Source organism: Oreochromis aureus, linkage group 7 (genome assembly GCF_013358895.1).
Source record: "Oreochromis aureus strain Israel breed Guangdong linkage group 7, ZZ_aureus, whole genome shotgun sequence".
Lineage (NCBI taxonomy): Eukaryota > Metazoa > Chordata > Actinopteri > Cichliformes > Cichlidae > Oreochromis > Oreochromis aureus.
Window position 1 is genome coordinate 57,164,056 of NC_052948.1, and position 21,010 is coordinate 57,185,065.

At 41.0% G+C, this 21,010-nt stretch overlaps 1 protein-coding gene across 1 annotated transcript in view; it reads left to right on the plus strand.

The window, feature by feature from the left end:
- Window positions 1-1,104: 1,104 nt before the first annotated feature.
- Window positions 1,105-21,010, plus strand: part of slc12a2 (solute carrier family 12 member 2) — a 60,871-nt gene continuing 40,965 nt past the window's right edge. Inside the window, exon 1 of the mRNA XM_031751333.2 lies at window positions 1,105-1,656. Coding sequence (XP_031607193.1) covers window positions 1,105-1,656 — 552 coding nt within the window. The remainder of the gene's footprint in view (window positions 1,657-21,010) is intronic.

Genomic DNA, 21,010 nt, shown 5'->3' on the forward strand with positions numbered 1-21,010 from the left:
TAAGGGTTGAAATGTGATGAAATGTCCACAGACAGATGTGTTATATGAAGAGTTCATTACTTCTTACCCTAATTACCACTACGGACTATTGTATATTAAAATAATAAATCTAAAATGTACTGATAACTTATAAAATATTATTCAAATAGTTTTAAAAACCCTCAAAGGTAGCTTAAGAGATATGAAACAAGAAAGGAAGGAGGCCCACAGACTGCTTATGTATTGGCTGAGAGTTATGTGCTATGCGTCTGCATAAATGCAGAGAAAAGTCGAAATGTTTTAGGACATGAAAGGTTTGGGCCACGGTGGGTACAATAGCCTCCTACAGGACAAACGTTATCCCATCCACATACTACAGTGAGATAGGCAATGTACAACAGACAAAACCTATACTTGTGAAGTCGTAGATGGAGCTTTGACAAAGACAAACGGACAAACAGACAAACAGCAGCACATTATAGTGGTGCGGTTATGTCCTTCCCCGCCTGTCCCCAATCTCCCCTCCCCTCTTCTCCGATCTCACAGGGGTCAAACAACGTCACGCCTACTCTTTGGGTATTGTCATATGTTCTCGCGACATTACCTTCCCTCTTAAAAAGGAACGCGATCAGTGACATCTCGCGAGGTTCTTTTGTTAGTCGTTGTCCGCCCTCTGGTGATGCCGTCTGCAGTGTGTATAATAGCAGCAAGGAAATCTCTGGGAGTCTAGGAGGAGCTACGGCAAGGTCGATATCAGCATCGTTTTCAGGGCAGCAGAAGGACCATAAGTGGCTGGGATCTAGTGCTGTGTCCCCGAGCGAGGGGCGGTAAATTGTGTTTTGGGATTTATCACCGTGGAAGAAGAAATAGGAGAGCGACGGAAAGTTTACAATCTGTAGTCTTGTTCCGATCGTGCTAACAAGCTACTCTTCACTACTCCTCCTTTCCTCGCCGCTATCCTGCGCCTTTTCTAACCAGTCAGAGCAGCGAGTTCATTTTTCCTGTAAATAGGAAGACGGTTTGTAACGGGTGGCAACCGGGCTTTTGCGCGCATCCATTATATTGTGTGGCCGAGTAAAGCGTTTGATCCACACGCTTTCCACGTTCATCTGTGTTTGCTGTACCATGTCAGCACCATCCTCTGCGTCTTCCGCTCCGGCGGAGAACTCTGCGACGGAACATGATTTGCTAGCCCCGGATGCGGGGCAGAAGCCACCCGGTCCGACGCCCAGTCAGAGTCGGTTCCAAGTGGACCTCGTGGCTGAGGCTGCGGGCGCCGCCGATGATAAGACTCCGAGTTCCGACGCGTCTGCCGCTGCTCCAGAGGCTCCGAGTAGCGATCCAGCTGTCAGCGGAGAGGAAGCTAAAGGCCGGTTTCGGGTGGTGAACTTTGCGGATCCGACTGGGGAAGGCAGCGTGGCCTCTCCGGAGGCAGCGCCGACTGAGGGAATGCAGAACGGAGACACTGTGATGAGCGAGACGAGCTTGCATTCATCGACTGGGGGCCAACATCACTATCACTATGACACCCACACCAATACCTATTACTTGAGAACTTTTGGTCACAATACCATCGATGCCGTGCCCAACATCGATTTCTACCGGCAGACAGCAGCACCGCTGGGGGAGAAACTCACCAGACCCACCCTGTCGGAGCTGCACGATGAGCTGGACAAGGTAAGACCACTCACATGACCCGAAACTACTAGTTGAATGATATAGAAATCAGACTATAACTTATCTTATTATAACAGGAATTAACCCCAACTGTCAGAGTGTTCACCTTATGTATTTACAATCTCCGTTTGTTGTCTTTAAACCAACACATGCCTCTCTACGTGAGTTACTGGTAGACAGAAACCTCTGCTTTTCCCGTGTACTCCATCTAGGTCACAGCAGTCCTGTCAGAAAAAGTTGTTTTTGTTGTTGTGGTGTGTTTTTTGTTTTTCTTTTTTCTTCTTCGGACAGATGCTCTATAAGATGTTCAGGTCAAAATGACTGACACCAGATTATCGGTGTGTTTGCTGGTTTGTGTCACTGTTTACGTTATTAGGAAGAAACCTTATATTTAAAGAACATGGCAGAGGTTTCCGTTGTAAATGACAGTCACACTGAAAGCACTATCGTGTTGCAAGTATTAATTAATTTTTTAGTAAAAACTTTATTTCTGAACCGTGGTGGTGTTTTTCCCCCTTTCCTCATATTCTCCATTTGTGTGACGTCTCTAACTGGCCCGGAGTAGCCTGTTATTGTCAAGGTTATATTCTGATAAACTTCAAAGTGACTGTTGGCAGCAGTACCCTGACAAACTAAGTCTCACTAACCATAATGAACTCCAACACGGATCTAAGCTTCTATGACAAAGAAGCCCAGTTTCTCAGTGTTCTAAGTACATTTTTTCCCCAAAAAATATTCATATTGCTCATCTTGTATTGCGTTCATAGCTTAACAGAACATTTGTATGCTGTGTTTTGCCCTGGTGGGCAATCCAAGTGTATTAGTACTACCCAAATATATTTGATGGCTCATTTTAAAACTTCTTACTTTTTATTCTCTCTCAGCTTTCAAATCATCCCTCCTGTCTGTCTGTCTGTGTACAGAAAGTGATAGAATGCCTAATTGATTATGAATGGTGATATACTGAGTGTAGTTTCCACTAGTCACAAGTGTCTATTCTGTTTTTTTTGTTGACTTCGTGTCCTAGAGAAGTCATCTTGCTTACTTGGTCAGGTTAGATTGTTGGATGTTACGATAAAGGAAAATAGAAGAATTCTTACACTTTTATTGTGTGTAGAAGGTCTTTATTTACTACAAAGTGTTTCAAGACCACTTTTGTTATAAATTGTCATGGTCTAAGGAAAACTGCTTTAAATTTATGCTGTCTTTCAGCGCAAACCAGTGTCATCACATTTGCAAGTCAAGTTGTTACTTGTTGCCGAATTACTGGCCCCAATTCTGGTTTGACACAAGGCTTGATTTTCTAGTATATCATTCAAAACTAAAGCAGGATGCCTTTGTCAGTAATTGCCCGCTCCAGTCGATTGTAAAGCTTATGAAACTTGATGAAAAGTAAAGTCCTTCCTCTGATTCTTAATCTGCAAATGATCCTAATGATATCTCTCTCTCTCTCTCTCTCCCTCTCTCTCTTTTCTTTATCTTAACATCAAGTAGGTTGTGATGAAAAGCTGGTTTTGTTTTTCAACTAGAAGAGGGCTTCTATTGTCTTCCCCGGTCAGGGTATATGGCAAATATGTAGTAGGCAAGTATGTTTCAACACCACAGAATTACAGCTGCTAGCAGATATGCATGATCAGCTGATTTACAACAGAATTTAATTAGCTGCTGTGGTTGGCTGATATTCATACAAGCTGCACTCTTTGGCTCAGTAGATTGGAAATAGCCTTTGAACATTAAATATCATGGGGTTTCTTTTAGTTTGAAGGTCATGGTCACCTTGGTGCTACTACTTTATCATGTCTGTCACTGAGTGTTTTCCAGTGTTTGTGTGGCACACCCAGATCGAAATGTGGGATGGAAATTCCACCAATTGATTGTTGCTTCTGGTTGTTTTTTCATGGCAATCAATGAGTCCTCTTATAAAGTTGTTAAAGTGTCTATGTGAAAGCTGAACACATTGTCTTTATGTAATTGACTGTGGCAGTACACTCCACTGAGTCTTGAGTCTTTAGCGGCATGGGCCACCATCAGCAGACAGGTAGGGTAAGTGTTGCTGTCCTGTAATGTTGAGCTCCAAAACAGACTGAAGCACCTTCAATAGCGCTGTGCTTTGGGTCCATATTGAAGAGCCGGAAGGGAAACTGTGACAGGGAAGATTTTATTTAGTCCAGAGCAGCAGAGCATAAACACACTGTGCTTAAATATTGATGTCCCACTCAGTGTTGCTAAAGTTTGACATTAAACTGGAATATTGTACATAAAAGACTGCTCTCTATACTTTTAGAGTAGTTGGGACAGTAGTTAAGGATTAGTTCAGTTTTAACTTGAGTCTTAATAGCATTTTTGCCACAATACTTGCAAAATGTGCAGTTTCTTTTAGGTCCTCTTATTGCTCATGGGTTTTAATGTGCTGAATCCAAAAAACAACAGTTAAAAAACTGGGTAAGCTATTTAGTTTGTGTAATTTTACACCTATGCATTTTGTTTAGAGGATTTTAATCATAAATTGTAAGCATATATTTCTCTCTCTATATGGTAGGTGAACTGTTGTGATGCTTTCTTAATTTTGTAACAAAATTTAAAAAAGTGGGATTGTTCCACATCAAATCACAAAAAAACTGTCCTGAATTTATTCAGAGGTAGGCCAAGTCAGGATGTGGGTGTGGGATGTTGTGACACTGAGACAATATCACTGACACTGAGACATAATTCAACAATGTCATGCACAAATGGAGGATGTGCAAAGGTGTCACTGGGTCAAATTCTGAGTCACAGTACCTTCCACAACATATCTGAAAATAATTTATTTTTTAAAGCTTATTATAATAATCTTTTAAAAATCTGTAGCTTTATTTTGCATCATCAGATTTCTTGCTTGTTCTTAAAAAACAAGCAAAAACTTTTTCAAAGTAAGAGTAGAGGTCAAAAGTTCAAATATATCCTGCACTTTAGGCATATTATGTACACGTTATAATGATGTTGTATTATAATTAAATTGTATTATTATAGTATACTGTGTGTAGGTATGTATGAGGTCTTTAAGACCTCAAAGTCCAATATCACACCAATAGAATACTGCTGTCAGACTGCTTGCTTACAGGATATTTAAAAGTAGAATTGCAGGCAGAGCCTTTAACTTTCAGTTCAATTTAATTAAATAATCAGCTGCATTATTTAGTATTTTGTGATTGGCATTGTTATAGTTGTCAAAGGCTTGTTTGCCCGGTGGCCTTGTTAATTGGTTAAGACGGTTTATTCAGAACAAAAAAGGTTCCAAGTTACCATTTGCTAGTAGGCTGGGTGCTTTCTGCGAGGAGTTTGCATGTTCTTAAGGTGGATAAAATGCTTAAGGGGTTACAGTTAAGTGCTGCTGTTTTGTTAGTCTATATGGATATAAAATCAGGGGTTGACAAACTTCTCACGCATATGAAAATGTGGGATTGTAAGTTGTTGACTAGTAGAGAGGTACATATTGTAAAAGTGCCTGCTGCTTTCAGGGGACGTTGCAGGGTCGATTTGCACAATGGAATCCTTGTTTAAGTCTTACAAGCTTTTTTTCCCCTTTTGAAGCAAATCCCTCCTGTGTTTCTAGTACCTCACAGCCCTGCAGATTGTACAGACTGTATGCAGAAACAGGAAGCGAAGGACCCCCTGGGCTTTTAGTGTGTCATTTGACAAGCAGCGGAGTCCTTTTGTCTCAGAATCAGCCATAGATGATGGCCTTACAGCTGTAGTAACAATCTCGCTCACTGGCTCGCACACGCACACACCCTCTCTGTGTCTCTCTCTCACAGAACCTTTTGGCAACTGTGTGAGAGAGAAAGAGCTTTTTGTCTGCAGAGGACCTGGCTTCTTCCTTATTCCCGTGTGCGTCACATAGACCCTGATGTCAGAAATAGCACAATGACCCCACCCCCTTGTGAGACACAAGTACAGTAATTAAGCTGAGACAATAGCGGTTTTAGGAGTAGCTGTGTGTATTCCGTTGAATTTTTTGGGGCGGTAATGTATCTGTGAGAATATGTAACTATTGATGCTTTAGTTTAGATATGATAAAACAGTCCTTGAAAAACAAGCAAGCTCCTGCAAGCGCTGCAAAACCATGGGATACTTCTATCCTATTATATATACTTCTTATCATTACTGTAAAACTTTTGTCAGTCACTGTACTGCTTATATTGTACTTATAAGTTGCAAATAATTTATTGTTGTAACTTCACCCTGCCAATTGATGCTTGTGTTCCAACCAATGTGTTTTACAGTGCTGTCACAGAAACTGTAGCGTTACATTGAGAAGCACAAATAAGAATTTTCTTAGTGTCCGTTTAGACATTATTTCCATGTTTAGCTAGCCAATCAGGAAATGAATTGTTTTTTGACATTAACAAAAAATGTGGGTTCCAGTTTACCTTCTAAGATACCTCAATCACCCCAGCTCTGTTGGAATGCAACAAAATTCCACTCCTCTTTTTTTCCCCTCTTTTCAGAGGAGTGGATTTTTTTCCCTTCAAGGATCTGAACAGTATTGACCTTCATAACCACATTTCCTGTTGTCTGCAGTTTTTGCTCTGCATATTACAACAGCTTGACTGGCCACTCCCAGCACTCCTAAGTTGAGCACTTCACAAAGCCCATACACCATCTTGATTTGGGGACTCACTAGCAGCATGAGAGGTGAATTTTAATGTCAGAAAAAGGGGAAATGGTTTAAAAGAAATGGCTGTTAAATCCAGACTCGTATATAAAATTCTCCTCACATACCAAGGTCTTGTATAATCAGGCCCCATCTTATCTTCGTGACCTTATAGTACTGTATCGCCACAATAGAGGACTTCACTGTCAGACTGATGGCTTTCTTGTGGTTCCTAGGATATTTAAAAGCACTATGGGAGGCAGAAACTTTAGCTTTCAGGCCCGTCTTCTGTGGAACCAGCTCCCAGCTTGGATTCGGGAGACAGACATCCTCTCTACTTTTAAGATTAGGCTTAAAACTTAGGTGATGCCCTGGTCTGATATGGACTAGTCATCGTCTCATTAATTCAGTTCAATTAAATTCATTTCAGTTTTATTTATACAGCGCCAAATCACAACAACAGTCGCCTCAAGACGCTTAATTATTCATTAGAAGGCTCTGTCATTGTCAGGCATGCCATACAAGCGTGTGGGCGCCATAGAAACCACCATTTTCTTTTTTTTTTTTGTTGTTGTTGTGATGAAATCCCAGCAAAAAGGACTAGCCCCCCCCCAGTCATTTTTTTTTTTTCACTTTAATTTAGTATTAGAATTAGTACGATCTATCCATGGGGGAAATTAGATTTTTCAAAAAAAATGCCTTGACTGACAAGCTGGTGCTGTGTACTTTGACATCATAGTCATCAGAACGACCCTGCTGTTTGATCTCGCATTAAATCTCCAGTTAGTCTTGTGTCGTCTAACAGGAAATTAATGCTGCTTCCTGTTTTCTTCAATAATCTGCTCAGAAAACAGCAAGGGTCATAGCTTTTCATTCACCTTGAACTGAGGACACGTGGACAAAGAGAGCTTTGTGAGTTAACGTGTCATATTCCTAGAGAGGGGACATGTGCATGTTGTTCAGGAGGAAACAATTTGATGAAAAGGTCAAAGATGTTTAGAGGTCAACTTGATGTGCTTGCAGTCTCCCATTGCTTACTTAGAGCTTGTTTCACAAGGAGAAAAATCATATTCCCTTGATCATGGTTAGCATCATGGAAAATTGGCAAGCATCCCTTTTATATCAAGTGTTTACAAATTGTCCCTTGTGTGTGCACATGCAAGCCGTATGGCAGGATGTGCCCACAGTTGGACTAATTAGCATTCTATTGTAAGATTCAACTACTTGTGGTAGCCTACTTCCATGCACAGACGTACACAAAGCCCATGTGGTGGACAGTTAGACATCAGTGGTGCAAAAATAAGCAAAATTGTTCAGAATAAATTGTTCAGAATGTGAGTGTTTATACTCTAAACTGCTAAGCAGCTCTTATCAAAGCTTCTCTGTCTGTGAGACTCCACCTCACTCGTCACCTCTTTTACACTCACACCAGAGTTAAATAGTAATTTGACACAATTGGGAAAACAAAAGTCTCTGCGCTGTGAGGCCAGGCCATTTTCATTCCATCAGCGGCCCTCAGCAGACAGCGGAAAATCCAACACTGGGAGCGTTTCAGTACAGTAAAAGAATAATGAACGGAGTTGTGGGAGGTTTCTCCAAATAATGGAGAGATGTCTGAGGGAGTGGACATATGATCGGCCCTCTCGGCCAATAATCATTGTGCAGGGAGGACTGTCAGCCTGAGCATTCATCAGCATCAATCAGACTCAGAAGATGCTTACCACTGTATAATATGTATAGTATGTGGAACAGAGTGTACCTCTGAACAGAGGTATGGAGATATCCTTAAGTCTTAAATGACTGACAAGCAATGTGATCTTTCTGTTAGTATTTAGGTATGAAGACGAAGCCGACAACGCAACTCAAAGATGAAAACCAGCACAATGAGACTTTAAATGGCTGTTGCAGCCTGACATCAGTTTGTTACCTGTTGAAGTTCGGCAGCGGCTGGCTTCACCGCACATGACGGCTTTCTTCATCACAGTGTTTGGCTGGGGTCAGCATTCATTCAGCTTTAACATCACTCTGAGTCCTTGGTAGCTTAGTGTCAGCATACTGTATATGCAGGTGCTTGCGAACACCAGAAGTTGTGTTAACAGTGTAATACAATTTGTTTTTTCTTTTTTCCTGGAGCAGTCTCCACTTTTTATTGCAGGATGACAGCGCAATGGTAAACATCGCGCTGTCATCCTGCAATAAAAATAAAAATAATGTCCATATCCACGCTGTAGATTGCGTCACTCTTTTCTTCCTCCAGCACACAGTTTGTGTGCCAAGAGGAGTACAGATATCAATGTTACTTTTTAAAAAATTGCATCAAGTTTTGGGGTGATGACTACAAACTGTGGTCGGGTTAGAAACGGATTCATAATACTGCAACTAGGGCTGGGCTATATCATACCGTTCACGGTAATACCGGTGTAATTTTGGGCAACGATAGGAAAATGAAATATCGCGATAGAATATGGGTAAAACGCGCATGCGCAGTGCCTATGTTTACATACGCACATGGCGGCGACGCAGAATGAGAAGAGCGAAAGTGGATCGTTAAATGAAACGGATGAACCAGAATTGGTTTGTAGAAATGCTGCAACTTCAGTGGTGTGGAACTGGTTTAGCTTTCGTCCGTCAGATACACAACAAAGCACTATTTTTGGTAGAGCATGCTAGCGGGCCGTCGTTATTACCTTGTTTTTCGGAAAATACGGCACACTTAAAATCAATCCTTTGATTTTTCTGAAAATCGACAGTGCCCCTTATAATCCCGTGTGCCTTATGTATGAATTCTGGTTGTGTTTACTGACCTCGAAATGATTTTATGTGGTACACGGCACTCGAAAATCTGTCAAATGTTTTAGTACGACTTTGCTAAGCTACGAAGCCGCACCACTTGATGGATTGTCGGAGCATTACGGCTATCGTAGGCAGGCGCCTCGCGGAGTGATACGTACTGTGCTTCAACATAATATTACCATATTATTGTGTGTATAACCCTCTTTTAAGTTTTGTGGATATTATACATGGTTATGCTGAGGATATGTCGGCCAATGTCCACTGGAAATGCCTTTTGGTTAAACTGTCAGCAAGGAATTTGCACTGTTACATTTTTATATAACTTTAATGCACATAAAAAACAGCTGCTTGTTTAAGTGAAAATACATTGATGGTGTTTTTTACACTAATAAAGTTGTGGAGTTGTAAAGTATTTTGTCTAGTGTCAATTATATCGTCAGTTATATTGTTATCGCAAATTTTCAAATGTATATCGTGATAAATATTTTTGGTCATATCGCCCTGCTCTAACTGCAACAGGAATTCAGGTCTCTACATGCATCTCTACAGACAGCATGCTAACACATTACCAGAAGGACATTAAACTAGAATCACTTTAAAGTCTCTTTAGGCTGGTTTTCGTCTTTGTTTTGTGTTGTTGGTTTTGTATTTATACGTAGAATAGGGATTTATGTTGGGTTGTGGAACTGTAGCCTGAGTTCTCTTTCAATCCTCACTTTGTATCTCATTATGACTAATCATGGAAACTCCACTACCACCATGGCTATCCAGCACAGACAAACACGCTAAGGAATAAGGGGTCCCATGACCCCCTTATAATAGCTCCTGGGCCCTTCTTGCTTCTTTTTTCCGTGCAAAGATCATAAGAGCTCTTCAGTGGTTCTGGACCAGACAATTTACTGACACAGCTGTGAAGGTAGTCCACGAATGTGGGTTTTTCTGATTTCAGGAATATCTATTATGCTGTAATGATACATTTTTGTTGAGGAAATATATTCCTGTTGGAGAAGTTTTCGTGTTGCTGCATACCCACATGTTATAAAACTAGCTAGTCCCATGATTTGGGAGGAGATGTGTAGTGTTATGTGTATTTTCCGGGTCTCTAGGGGTGCAGTGTAGTGCAATACAGTGGCCACATCATGGGCATGGCCATTGAAGGGGAGCAATCTCTGTGACTCAATCTGTCCAGCCTGCCTGGCCAAGATAAGCAGGTTATTATCGATTCTCTGTACCAGCCATAGGGATCGTTTGAGGAGGTAAAAACTGCTATTCAGCATGATAACAACTGGAGGAAGATGCAGGTTAATGCTTTTGACTTCTGTCTTCCCCTTAAACCCATGCCACGCCAACCACTGCCTACTCGACCGGGCTTTGTGGCTATGCCAGTAAGAGAGTGTAATATAGGCTTTAGCGGTCCTACTTCCCAGCTGCCCGAGTGGCAGGGTCTGTAGAGTTGAAGGCAATGGGGAAAAAAGTCTTTCGTTGCTGTTGATGCCACACCTGCTGCTGCTTGAAGCCGTCAATCCCACCATCCACAAGGAAAATGGTCAACTTAGGAATTGTAGTGGCTGCCAGGGTCTTAGTAGGCAGCACTCACAGAGATCCCTGCCTTAAGCACTCAAAGTACTTATTAACTGTTCCCTTCTTCCCTCAAGAAATGGAGAGAGGAACATATTTTCTCAGGTTCCAATCTAAGCTGTGTGATGGCCATCCATGTTCTCCCCATATACACAGTCAAGGAGGAGCACAAGTTCCTTCAGTGCCCCCCACCACAATTTATTCATCTCTCCTCAATGCTTTGTGGGGACAAGGAGAGAAAGACGTGTACACATGTTTGGGTTTTTTGGGTCGCCCAAGAAGAGTGCAGCTGTCCCGGCTTTGAACTTCCATCCTCCTGGGCCCCTTGGCCGGATGGAGGATTGGTGGGCATGTGCAGTCCATCCATGGTTCTTGACCATTGTTGGGAGGGGTTACAGACTAGTTTGCAATAAAACCACCCACTTTCAGTAGTGTGGTGTTTTCAATGTCTGCTCTCCAAAGCCATTGAGCTGGGCAGCGGGACTTGGACTCTTCATCATATTTAGAATATTTTATGTATGAACTTACAGCAAGGGGGAAGCAGAGGAAAAATGCAGCCTATCTGGCCTACGTTTAGGCATCAGTGACGTCTCCCACTCAGAGTATAGAATATCTAGGCCTCAAACTTTCTTTTCGGGCCTTTCTATAGTAAGGTGCTCAGGGACTGTTAAGGATGTTGGATCTTTAGGGTTGGTTGTCCTCCCTGAGACGTGATGTCAGCCATATAGTGAGAATTTCCCTGAATGTCTATTGGCTTTAAGTCACTGGAGAGACTCTGTTCATTATTAGTGTTCCCTTTGGTACAGTTATTATGAGGCAAAACTGTGACAACAGATGGTTTGTTGACGGGGTGGGGGCTGTTTTTGTGGGGACGGCTACAGGCCCCAGAGGGTCCGTTGTGCGTAAATATAAATTACCTGGAGCTGACTGCAGTTTTTCTGGCGTTGAGGTGTATATATCTATATATATATATAGAGAGAGAGAGAGAGATATATATCTCTCTATCTATTTTTTTTTTCCTGCTGCTTTTGAAAAATTGTCCTGTCTTGGTCAGGACAGACAATACAACGGCGCTCTGTGACTTTGCAAAGGCTGGCTCACAACCTGAGTATGTGAAGAAGCAAATATCATGTCATTAAGTGGGACACACATTCCCGGTGTTCTGAACATCAATTCGGCTCTGCTCTCCTGAGGGAAACTACAGGGTGTCAACACTCCATCCAGAAATAGTCCACCACCTGTGGGAGAGGTTTGGCCAGGCGTCCGCAGATCTGTTCACATCGTGCAAAAAATTCATTAATAAATGTAAGCGGACCATTAAGCGAAGACACACTACGGCCAGAGTTGCTGCTGTATGCATCCCCCCCCCTCAGCCTCAAACCATTGCTACTGAACAGGGTGAGGGAGCAGTGACGGTCTATGATTTTAATAGCTCCTTACTGGTATAGCCATGGATGGCGGGGCTAGCCTATCTGCTCCATAGCGAGCCCTTGCATAGGGACCTGGTATTTCTGGAGCATGTGCAGATTTTTCATCTACATTCAGAGCATTTAGCTCTCTGGGCCTGGCACGTGAAAGGCTGATTTTAAAAGAATCTGGTCTCCCTCTGATGGTGATTGAGAGCATTTAGAGCGCAAGAGCTCTTGCCACATGCTCACTTTATGATGGCAAATGTTGTGTATTTGAAAGAGTGCACAGCTAGCAATATGATTCCTTATCAGTGCTCTCTTTTCTAGATAAGGGGGGAACATTTTCCACTATTGAAGTGTATTTAGCTGCAGTTTCAGCAAGTCATGTTGGCTTTGGTAATGCACCAATTGGCCGCATTCTCTGATAAGGAGATTTGTGAATGACGTCCACAGACTGAGGCCTACTATTAAGCCTGTGTCTTTTTTGTTTGTTTGTTTGTTTGTTTGTTTTTTGAGGGGGGGTTGTGGTTTTTTTTTTTTTTTTTTTTTTTTTTTTCCCCTCCCTTCTGGGATTTACCCAGAGTCTTACAAGTGCTCTCTTTAAGACAACTCTAAAGGCTTAAAAGGCACCTGTGTGCATTTTGAGCCTTTAGAATAAGTTGTCTTAAAGGCTCTTTCACTCAAAACTGTCGTATTCCTGGGTTTGGCATCAGCGAAAAAGGATACGTGAGTTGCATGCTTTATCTTTATACATTTCCTGTCTGCAATTTTTCCCCAACTATAGTAAGATGGCCCTGCCCCCTAATGTTGCCTTTGTGCGTAACATTAGGGAATTAGCGTTACGCATTTATCTAGGCGGCAGTAAGGGGTTTAGGAGAAGCAACTAGCGCTTTGTGTGCTAGGATTCCACTCGTACTGGCAAGCTGTGTCGCACCAGCCAGGTAGTAAAGCCAATTGTAATGGCATATGAGTAAGGTATCACAGCACAATCCCTTACTTTCATGGGCATGTGGAAGAAATACTTCCCTGTTGTGGGGCTACGGGGTATTATAAAAGGGTTGGGGAACACTGTGTCCTTGAAGGGATTGGTCTGTCTTGGACATAGGTGGTTGTGGAGCTTCAATGATTGGTCATGCCGGGAGGCGGGAGATTCCTCACACAGTTTTTAGAGAACTTGGGTTACGCTAGTAACCAGAAGTTCTATATTGTTAACTGGAAATTATGTGACATGTCAATTTACAAATGTAACATGCATTACTTTAAAGGAAAGTAATGAGTAATGTATAATAATAACTTTTTTTTTTTTTAGTAATGCCCCAACCGCAGTTCCCTATTCTATGAAGTACTCCTTAATTCAGCACTGCTACGTGATTTGGTAAAATCCTCTCCTTGAGAGAAAGTAGCCTTTTTTTCCCCTTAAGATATAGATTGTCAATCAAAGGGCTACATAAGGATCTTTCCTGTGTGCATTGTCCTTGTCCAAGGTTAGGTGCTGTAAAACCTAACTGCAAAATTATTTTATTTTGTGTAACTAACATTTGTGGCACATCATGGTACAGTTTTCGAAAACATCCAAAGCTCTTGATGCTTTGTCATTGTTGTGCAGAGACAGCCTTTGTGTTGTTTCAGTCATGTAGAAAAAGGTCACTAACCCATTCTGTGTTGTTTTGTGCAAGTAGAATGGGGAGCTGAATTTAAAAGGCAGTGACTTAAACTTATTAAATTTGTTCCTAACACAGACCCAGCAAGTAAATTCAACAACATACTATCCTAATACATAGCATGTGATACTGCTTTCAGTTTCTTCTCCAGCTTTCATTACTGAGCACATGAACACTATTTTTTTTTCTCCTTTTACTGCTTATATAAGATAAGAAATGCTTATATAAATAATGACCATAAGTTCTCTTAGAGCCCAACTGATGTAGGATTTATTAGACTCATACTGATGTCTAATGAGTTTTAAAAAGCCAATAAAAGCAAATTTTTCAGAAAACATTCCATAAAACAAACATAAAAAGATTGTTTTTGCCTTGCATCCACTATCCACTATCTTTCTCTCATCTAAAGTCAGGTTGTGGTGGGCCTATGCTAAGTAAGGTATTCCAAATGTCTTTCTTCCCAGCCACACATTCCAGGTCCTCTTCAGGTTCCTAAGCCAGAATTCCTTTAGATGTCTGAGCTCCTCACCCTGTCTCTAAGGCCGAAACTCATTTTGGTTATATTCATGACCTTACTCATTACCCAGAGTTCATGGTCATAGATTGACTGATTAAAATCAAAAGCTTTGCTTTTTCCTCACTTCTCTCTTCAAAACGACAGTCTGGCACAATACCTACATGACCCATGATGCCATACCAATCCACCTGTCCAAGTAAACCTTCCCATCACTTGTGAATAAGATCCCACGTTATATTAACTCCCTTAACTCTGAGTGGGCCCGTGTCACCTTTTTAGGCTTTGCCTGACTGGCCTGCACAGTTCATAAAGCTCCCTCCCTAGGCCTGCCTACAGGGCAGGGCTCTGGTAATCATGTTCTGGCCAGAATAAATTGGTGCCTATGTCACATTTTAACGTAGACTAAGCCTACTTTTGAATTCTGACTAGGGCTGTGCGATATGACCAAAATCTCATATCCCGATATAAGACATCTGTCGTCCCGATAATGATATAAATCACAAAAATTTAACATTTTCTGTAAATTCTGTGAATCTCGGGCAGCTCGACTTGCGTGAAGTGTTTCCAGCTGGGCGTCATGTACCTGGAGTTGAGTGTTTTAACCGATGCATGAAACTATATATTTTTAGTCATAAGTTGTAACGGCCGCCATTTTCTTTGTGAGGATTTATTACACAGCGTGCTGCGGGGAAAAGCCTGTTCTAACATTTGAGTCTAAGGTTTATTTTTTTAGCACCTGGCGTCTCTTTTTTGCTTCTCATCCATAAACACTCTGCATACTCTTTTACGTGATTCAGTTTATTTTGAAAAGTCTCAACAGGATCTTGAGCTTTATTGTGAAAGGTTTATGTGGAAAATAAACAAGCGGACACGCGATGGTTTTATCGTCGTTGTTGCTAACGACAACGCATAAAAATAGTCGCTTGTCCTTCTGTAGTGTGGTTATATTAAATATAAGAGAAAGAGAGAACTTTAAGAAATTAATATAGCCACTACAGTGACCATCAAAGCGATGAAAAAATATTGCCGTAAACAGTTTATTTTGCGACACCACGAAACAAACGATAGCGTCAAATGAAACGATAGATGTTTTTATATCGTCATCCGATATATATCGTTATATCGAACAGCACTAATTCTGACTATATATTTAATCTTACGTCTTAAGACTTATGTCATAAGACTTATGTGACTTATGTCGCTTATGTCATAAGTCTTAAGAGTGGTGATTTGATGAAAGCTGTTAACTTATACAGTCAGCTTTTTTGCTAGTGTCTTTTCTGGCTTCAAATAGGCTGGACATTATAGCACATAAGTTGATTTAAGTCTATATTCCGTGTTTTTATGTGGATAGAATAATTAAGAAAGCGTATGTCCAGATTCTTTAACTTCACCTCAAAACAACAACAACAAGGCGGTTGGAAATTGCACAACTTGGTGTTCCAGCAGGACAACGATCCCAAACGCATGTCAATTGTGGTTTTGGAATCGCTAAAGTAGGCTGAGTTTTAGAGCTTCCCAAAGCTCTGACTTCAACTCTGTTGAAAATTTGTGGACTGTTTACAAGCTTGTTCCATGGCATGAAAAAAAGCAAATTAAATAAAACACTACAAATTCTTCCAAGAAGAGTGATCCAGCCACAATTATGTCAGAAGCTTGTTCATGGCTGCTAAAAGTGTCTGGTTGAAGTGGAGCTTCTTAAGAGACATTTAACACCAGATTTGTGTTTTTAAAGTAATCTCTAAGATGGCGAACATCTTTACTATAGTCTGACCAATGCTAGGTTTCCACAAATCGACTTTGGCAACTATTGTCAGATGTGCAGTTTTAACTGTAAGTGTACCCTCAGACTTGGAATTATTTTTTTTACCAGTTGACCAGTGCAGCATTGTCTTTGCTCAAGTTTGATTGGAACTCTGAGAATGAGTTTGAGATAAACAAACGCTAAACTCTCATTTGTACAAAGAAGTAATAGAAGAAAATGTCTGCAGGCAACATAAGTGAAACCATTTGGAACTTGTCATTACAGTATGATCTGGAAATAGTTTTTCCACCTCTGTTTTTCACTCAATATAGTGAGAATCATTCAGTTTTTCCAGTACAAACACAGAAAATGAGTCAAATTGAGGGGGGGCATGTGTGAACAGTTATCATATGTGTACCATTCATGAACATGATGCTGAATAACTAGTTATGCATTCTTGAACTTTGCCATAATCAGTGTCGTAAGGAAGAATTATTCAACAAGAAGGCTAAATGACAAGTGTACATAAATTTCTTCAATCTGTAGTAGAACAATAAAGGGCATTGTTTGTCTCCATTAGTCATGAAGAGTGGCCAGGAAAGAGTCTGACCTCTTTCTAAAAACCAGATGCTCCCTGATTTATGGTGTCCGTAATAGCATAATGACATAAGCAACGTGACCTGATATCACCCATAGTTAGGAATTCAATTTCATATTGCCCAGCTGTTTAGAAGTGTGCCAGAAGCAGATTTATTTTACCTTTGGAACTGTTAAGCTGTCTTAATGTTACATAAAGGTATGCTCAACCACTTTTCCAAAAGCCACCGCTGCATTACTAAATTGCAAATGTGTTGGGGCACATAATGCAGACTTTGCATCATTAGCTAGACCTGCGTATTGTCACTGCAGTTTGAACAGTTACTGTATTCCTTTGGGATTTGTTATAAAGAACAATAGGTAAGAAAGGAAATGCTTCAAATGAAAGGATCATGGTGTAAGTCATGTAGAGCTGATGCTTTGTCATGGCCTGTTTTGTCTTTTTTCCCCCCTGGATATGGTATTATTGTTTGGACTGATTTCAAGGTAGATACTTGGAAATGCTATGAAGTGTAATTTCATAATGGACATCATTCACCATTAACAGATGTTGGCTTTTAAAGTATGTGCTGATAACAAACCTGATGCTCGCTCTTCTCTTTAGCCTGGAAACAGAGCATCGATGATTCCCATAATGCATCTCAATACAATCATAATACATAATACAATTATGATAATTCAGATCAGAAGCCTTTAGCCCATCCAGCTGCCATGGCTTGATTGTAGCAGTTTTGCTGAGTCATTGAGGGGATGTTGACAGATGGTCCAAGTGGAGTGATCTTGAGGCCCTCCCTCCCACAGCTCAGCACTGCACGTGCTAAAGGCCCAGCACACTTGAATAATTTATAACACCTATTTATACAGCCAGTGTAACCGACCCTGTCCACTGACATGTCTCTTTGTGTGCGTTCGTTCATGCGTGTGCTGTCTGCAGTACAGTATCACTTCATATTCCTGTTACAATGCACAGTGGCGTTTTTGTGTAGCTTTTGTAATTAAAACGTTTTAGATGATCTCTAGATAATGAAGTGTAATCTTCACGTGCTTTATCCAAGGTTCACCCTCGCCCTCTGAAACAGCCACTAAATGTATTTATTCACTTTGTCTTTAGGGATTCTCTCGCTTGGCTTGTAGCCAACTCTCAACCAGCATGGCCTCTTCAACTGTCCCTCCTGTACCTTTCTGCTCAGTGTATAGCTACTCTTGTAATAATCTAGTCTGTTTACTTCTCTGGCGACCAGGATTACTGAATTGGAGACCCAGCTCTGCACCATTGGGGAAAAACTCATAGCCTGGCTCCTGTATTCAGTGCGACTGATGTTAGCATGTTAGCATACCGTTAGCTCTCACCCCAGCAGATTGTCCCGAGCAGCCAGGAAAGCATGATAGCTGTGTGACTGTGAGGAGCAAGCATAGCTCTAGATATAAAGACCTGGATGGCCTCCAATTACCTGCTGCTAAATTCATATAAAACTTAGGTTATTGTATTAAGCCCTAAAAATCTTAGAAATGAGTGTGTCTAACCAGATTCTTAATTCTCTGGATGGCATTACCTTGGCTTCCAGTAACACTAAGGAGTCATGGAGTTGTTTTTGACCAGAATATGTGTTTCACTGTGCATACTAAGCAAATATGCAAGACTGCTGTCTTCCATTTTTTTGGAATATCTCTAAAAGTGGAACTATCCTCTCTCAGATTGACACTGAAAAACTAGTTCAAGCATTTGTTACTTGTAGGCTTGGACCACTAATTTATTATTATCAGGATGTCCTAAAAGCTCCATGAAAAGCCTTCTGTTGAAAGGAAATGCTGCGGCGAGAGTACTGACTAGGGATGGGTATCGTTTAGGTTTTATCCGATACCGGTGCCAAACCGGTACTTTTGAAACGGTGCCGGTGCTTAAACGGTGCTCAAACCGGTGCTTAAAGAATGGAGAACACAAAATTGGTCCAAAAACCTCTCATGTTCAGCTGTTTTTTTTTGTTTGTTTGTTTTTTTTTGTAAAAAGATAACAATGTTAGCCTTTTCTGCAGCTATAGGGCATATATGGTATCACTCTTGGCTGGAAGCAGTGCTTAATCAATGGAAAAAACACAAACTTTGTCCAAAAACCTCTCATGTTTAACTGTTTTCCACTTTTTCTTTGGTCATTTTAGCCTTTTTGGCCAGGGGTGGGAGTATCTGCCATCAAACAAGAAGACAGCCGCATGTAACTACGACGGTGTTTGCTAGTTCACCTTACATGCATTAATGTAATAATGTGGTTAGCGTACTCAACGTTAATTGCACACGAACAACATGAAGCTACTCACGCAGAGGAGAACGGCTGCTGCTGCCATCATCATCCGTCATCATTTCTGCTACGCTGACAGGGCTAGGGGCCAGGACTCTACTCTTCGGGTTCTTGGGGGATGTTGCTAACTCCGGGTCCGATAACAGGCACCACACCCGCAGTAGATGTGCTCGGTGTAGCAAGCTATCAAACACGGCGCATTTCTCGGCTTTAAAAAAAAAAACCGCTATGCGTCGCCAGGTGTTTCATCAGATTTGAGGTGTTACCTCCTTTGACAGTATCACAGTATCAGCTTAAAGCACTTGTTGCAGGCTGCTGAGTTTGCATCTTTTGCTGTGAAGTACAGCCAGACTTTTGATCGCTTCGCCTTGGGCATTTTTAATCTGTAGCTCTGCTCTAAAAGAACGTACGTACCTGGCCCCGCCTACTATCCTCGGAAACGTAAAATGATTGGCTAGAACTGGCTCAGGAAAAAAAAAGCATCGAATGTGCGCTGCTTTTCGGTCTGGTTACTACCGTTTATGTCAGATGGCACTGGACACCGGTACCCATCCCTAGTACTGACAGGGACTAGAATGAGAGCATATTGGCTTCTCCAATTGGCTTCTCTTCACTGGCTCCTCCTTATTTAATTTCACAATTTAAGGAGGACAAAGTTAATAGATTTAGTCCGTAAGTAAGTACCTGGACCACACACACCATTATTAGACCATTATCTACAGCTACTTTCAGTACCACTGATATTTATTTAGTCTTTTTCTCCAATTGATCTTTCTGAGTTAACTTCAGTTAAACCATTAACATATCTTTTAGACCACATTCCTACAAGACTTCTCAAAGAAGTCCTACCATTAATTAATGCTTCGACCTTAAATATGATCATTCTCTAATAATCAGCTATGTACCACAGGCCTTCAAGCTGGGAGCAGTTAAACCGTTACTTAAAAAGCCATCTCTGGACCCAGCTGTCTGAGCTAATTATAGGCCAATCTCCAACCTTCCTTTCATATCAAAAATCCTTGAAAGAGTAGTTGTCAAACAGCTAACAGATCATCTGCAGTGGAATGGCTTATTTGAAGAGTTTCAGTCAGGTTTCAGAGCTCATCACAGCACAGAACCAGCTTTAGTGAAGGTTACAAATGATCTTATGGCCTCTGACAGTGGACTTATCTCTGAGCTTGTCCTGCTAGACTTCAGTGCAGCGTTTGATACTGTTGACCATAATATCCTTTTAGAGCAATCAGAGCATGCTGTAGGTATTACAGGTACTACGCTGCAGTGGTTTGTATCATATCTATCTAATAGACTCCAATTTGTTCATGTAATGGAGAGTCCTCTTCACACGCTGAGGTTAATTATGGAGTTCCACAGGGTTCAGTGCTAGGACAAATTCTGTTTACATTATACATGCTTCCCTTAGGCAGTATCATCAGAAGGCATAGCATACTTTTACACTGCTATGCAGATGACACCCAACTCTATCTGTCCATGAAGCCAGATAACACACACTGCAGTTAAACTGCATGTCTTAAAGACATAAAGACCTGGATGACCTCTAATTTTCTTCTTCTAAATTTAGATAAAGCTGAGGTTATTGTATTCCGTCCTGAAAATCTTAGAAATATGGTATCTAACCAGATTTTTACTCTGGATGGCATTACCTTGGCCTGCTGTAATACTGAGTGAGGACATGCAATAAAAGCTTCAGTATAAGTTAGTAATGTGCGATACCTCAGATTACATTTCCGATCCGATATCAAGTAAAATTCAGGTTGGTATTTGTGATACTGATCAGAACCAAATACTTTGTACGAAAACTTAATGTGTTTGAAAAATCAAAATCAAAAGTAGTGTATTTCAAACTACACCTTCATAATGAATACAAGACATCAGACTCCTTGTTTTTATTGATTAATTGTCAAGATATATCATATAAGAAATCAAAAACCTGAAAAGTCATTACCTACATTTTAAAATATTCAATTAACAATGAAAAACAATAGCTCCTGTCCTGCAGCACCAAAGAACTCCGCAAGTGACATCTATCAGTGATGACTGTCATCATCAATATACAGTAGTATTTCGCATCTCACTCTGTCAGAAGAAGTAGTAGTTCCTACTAATCATTT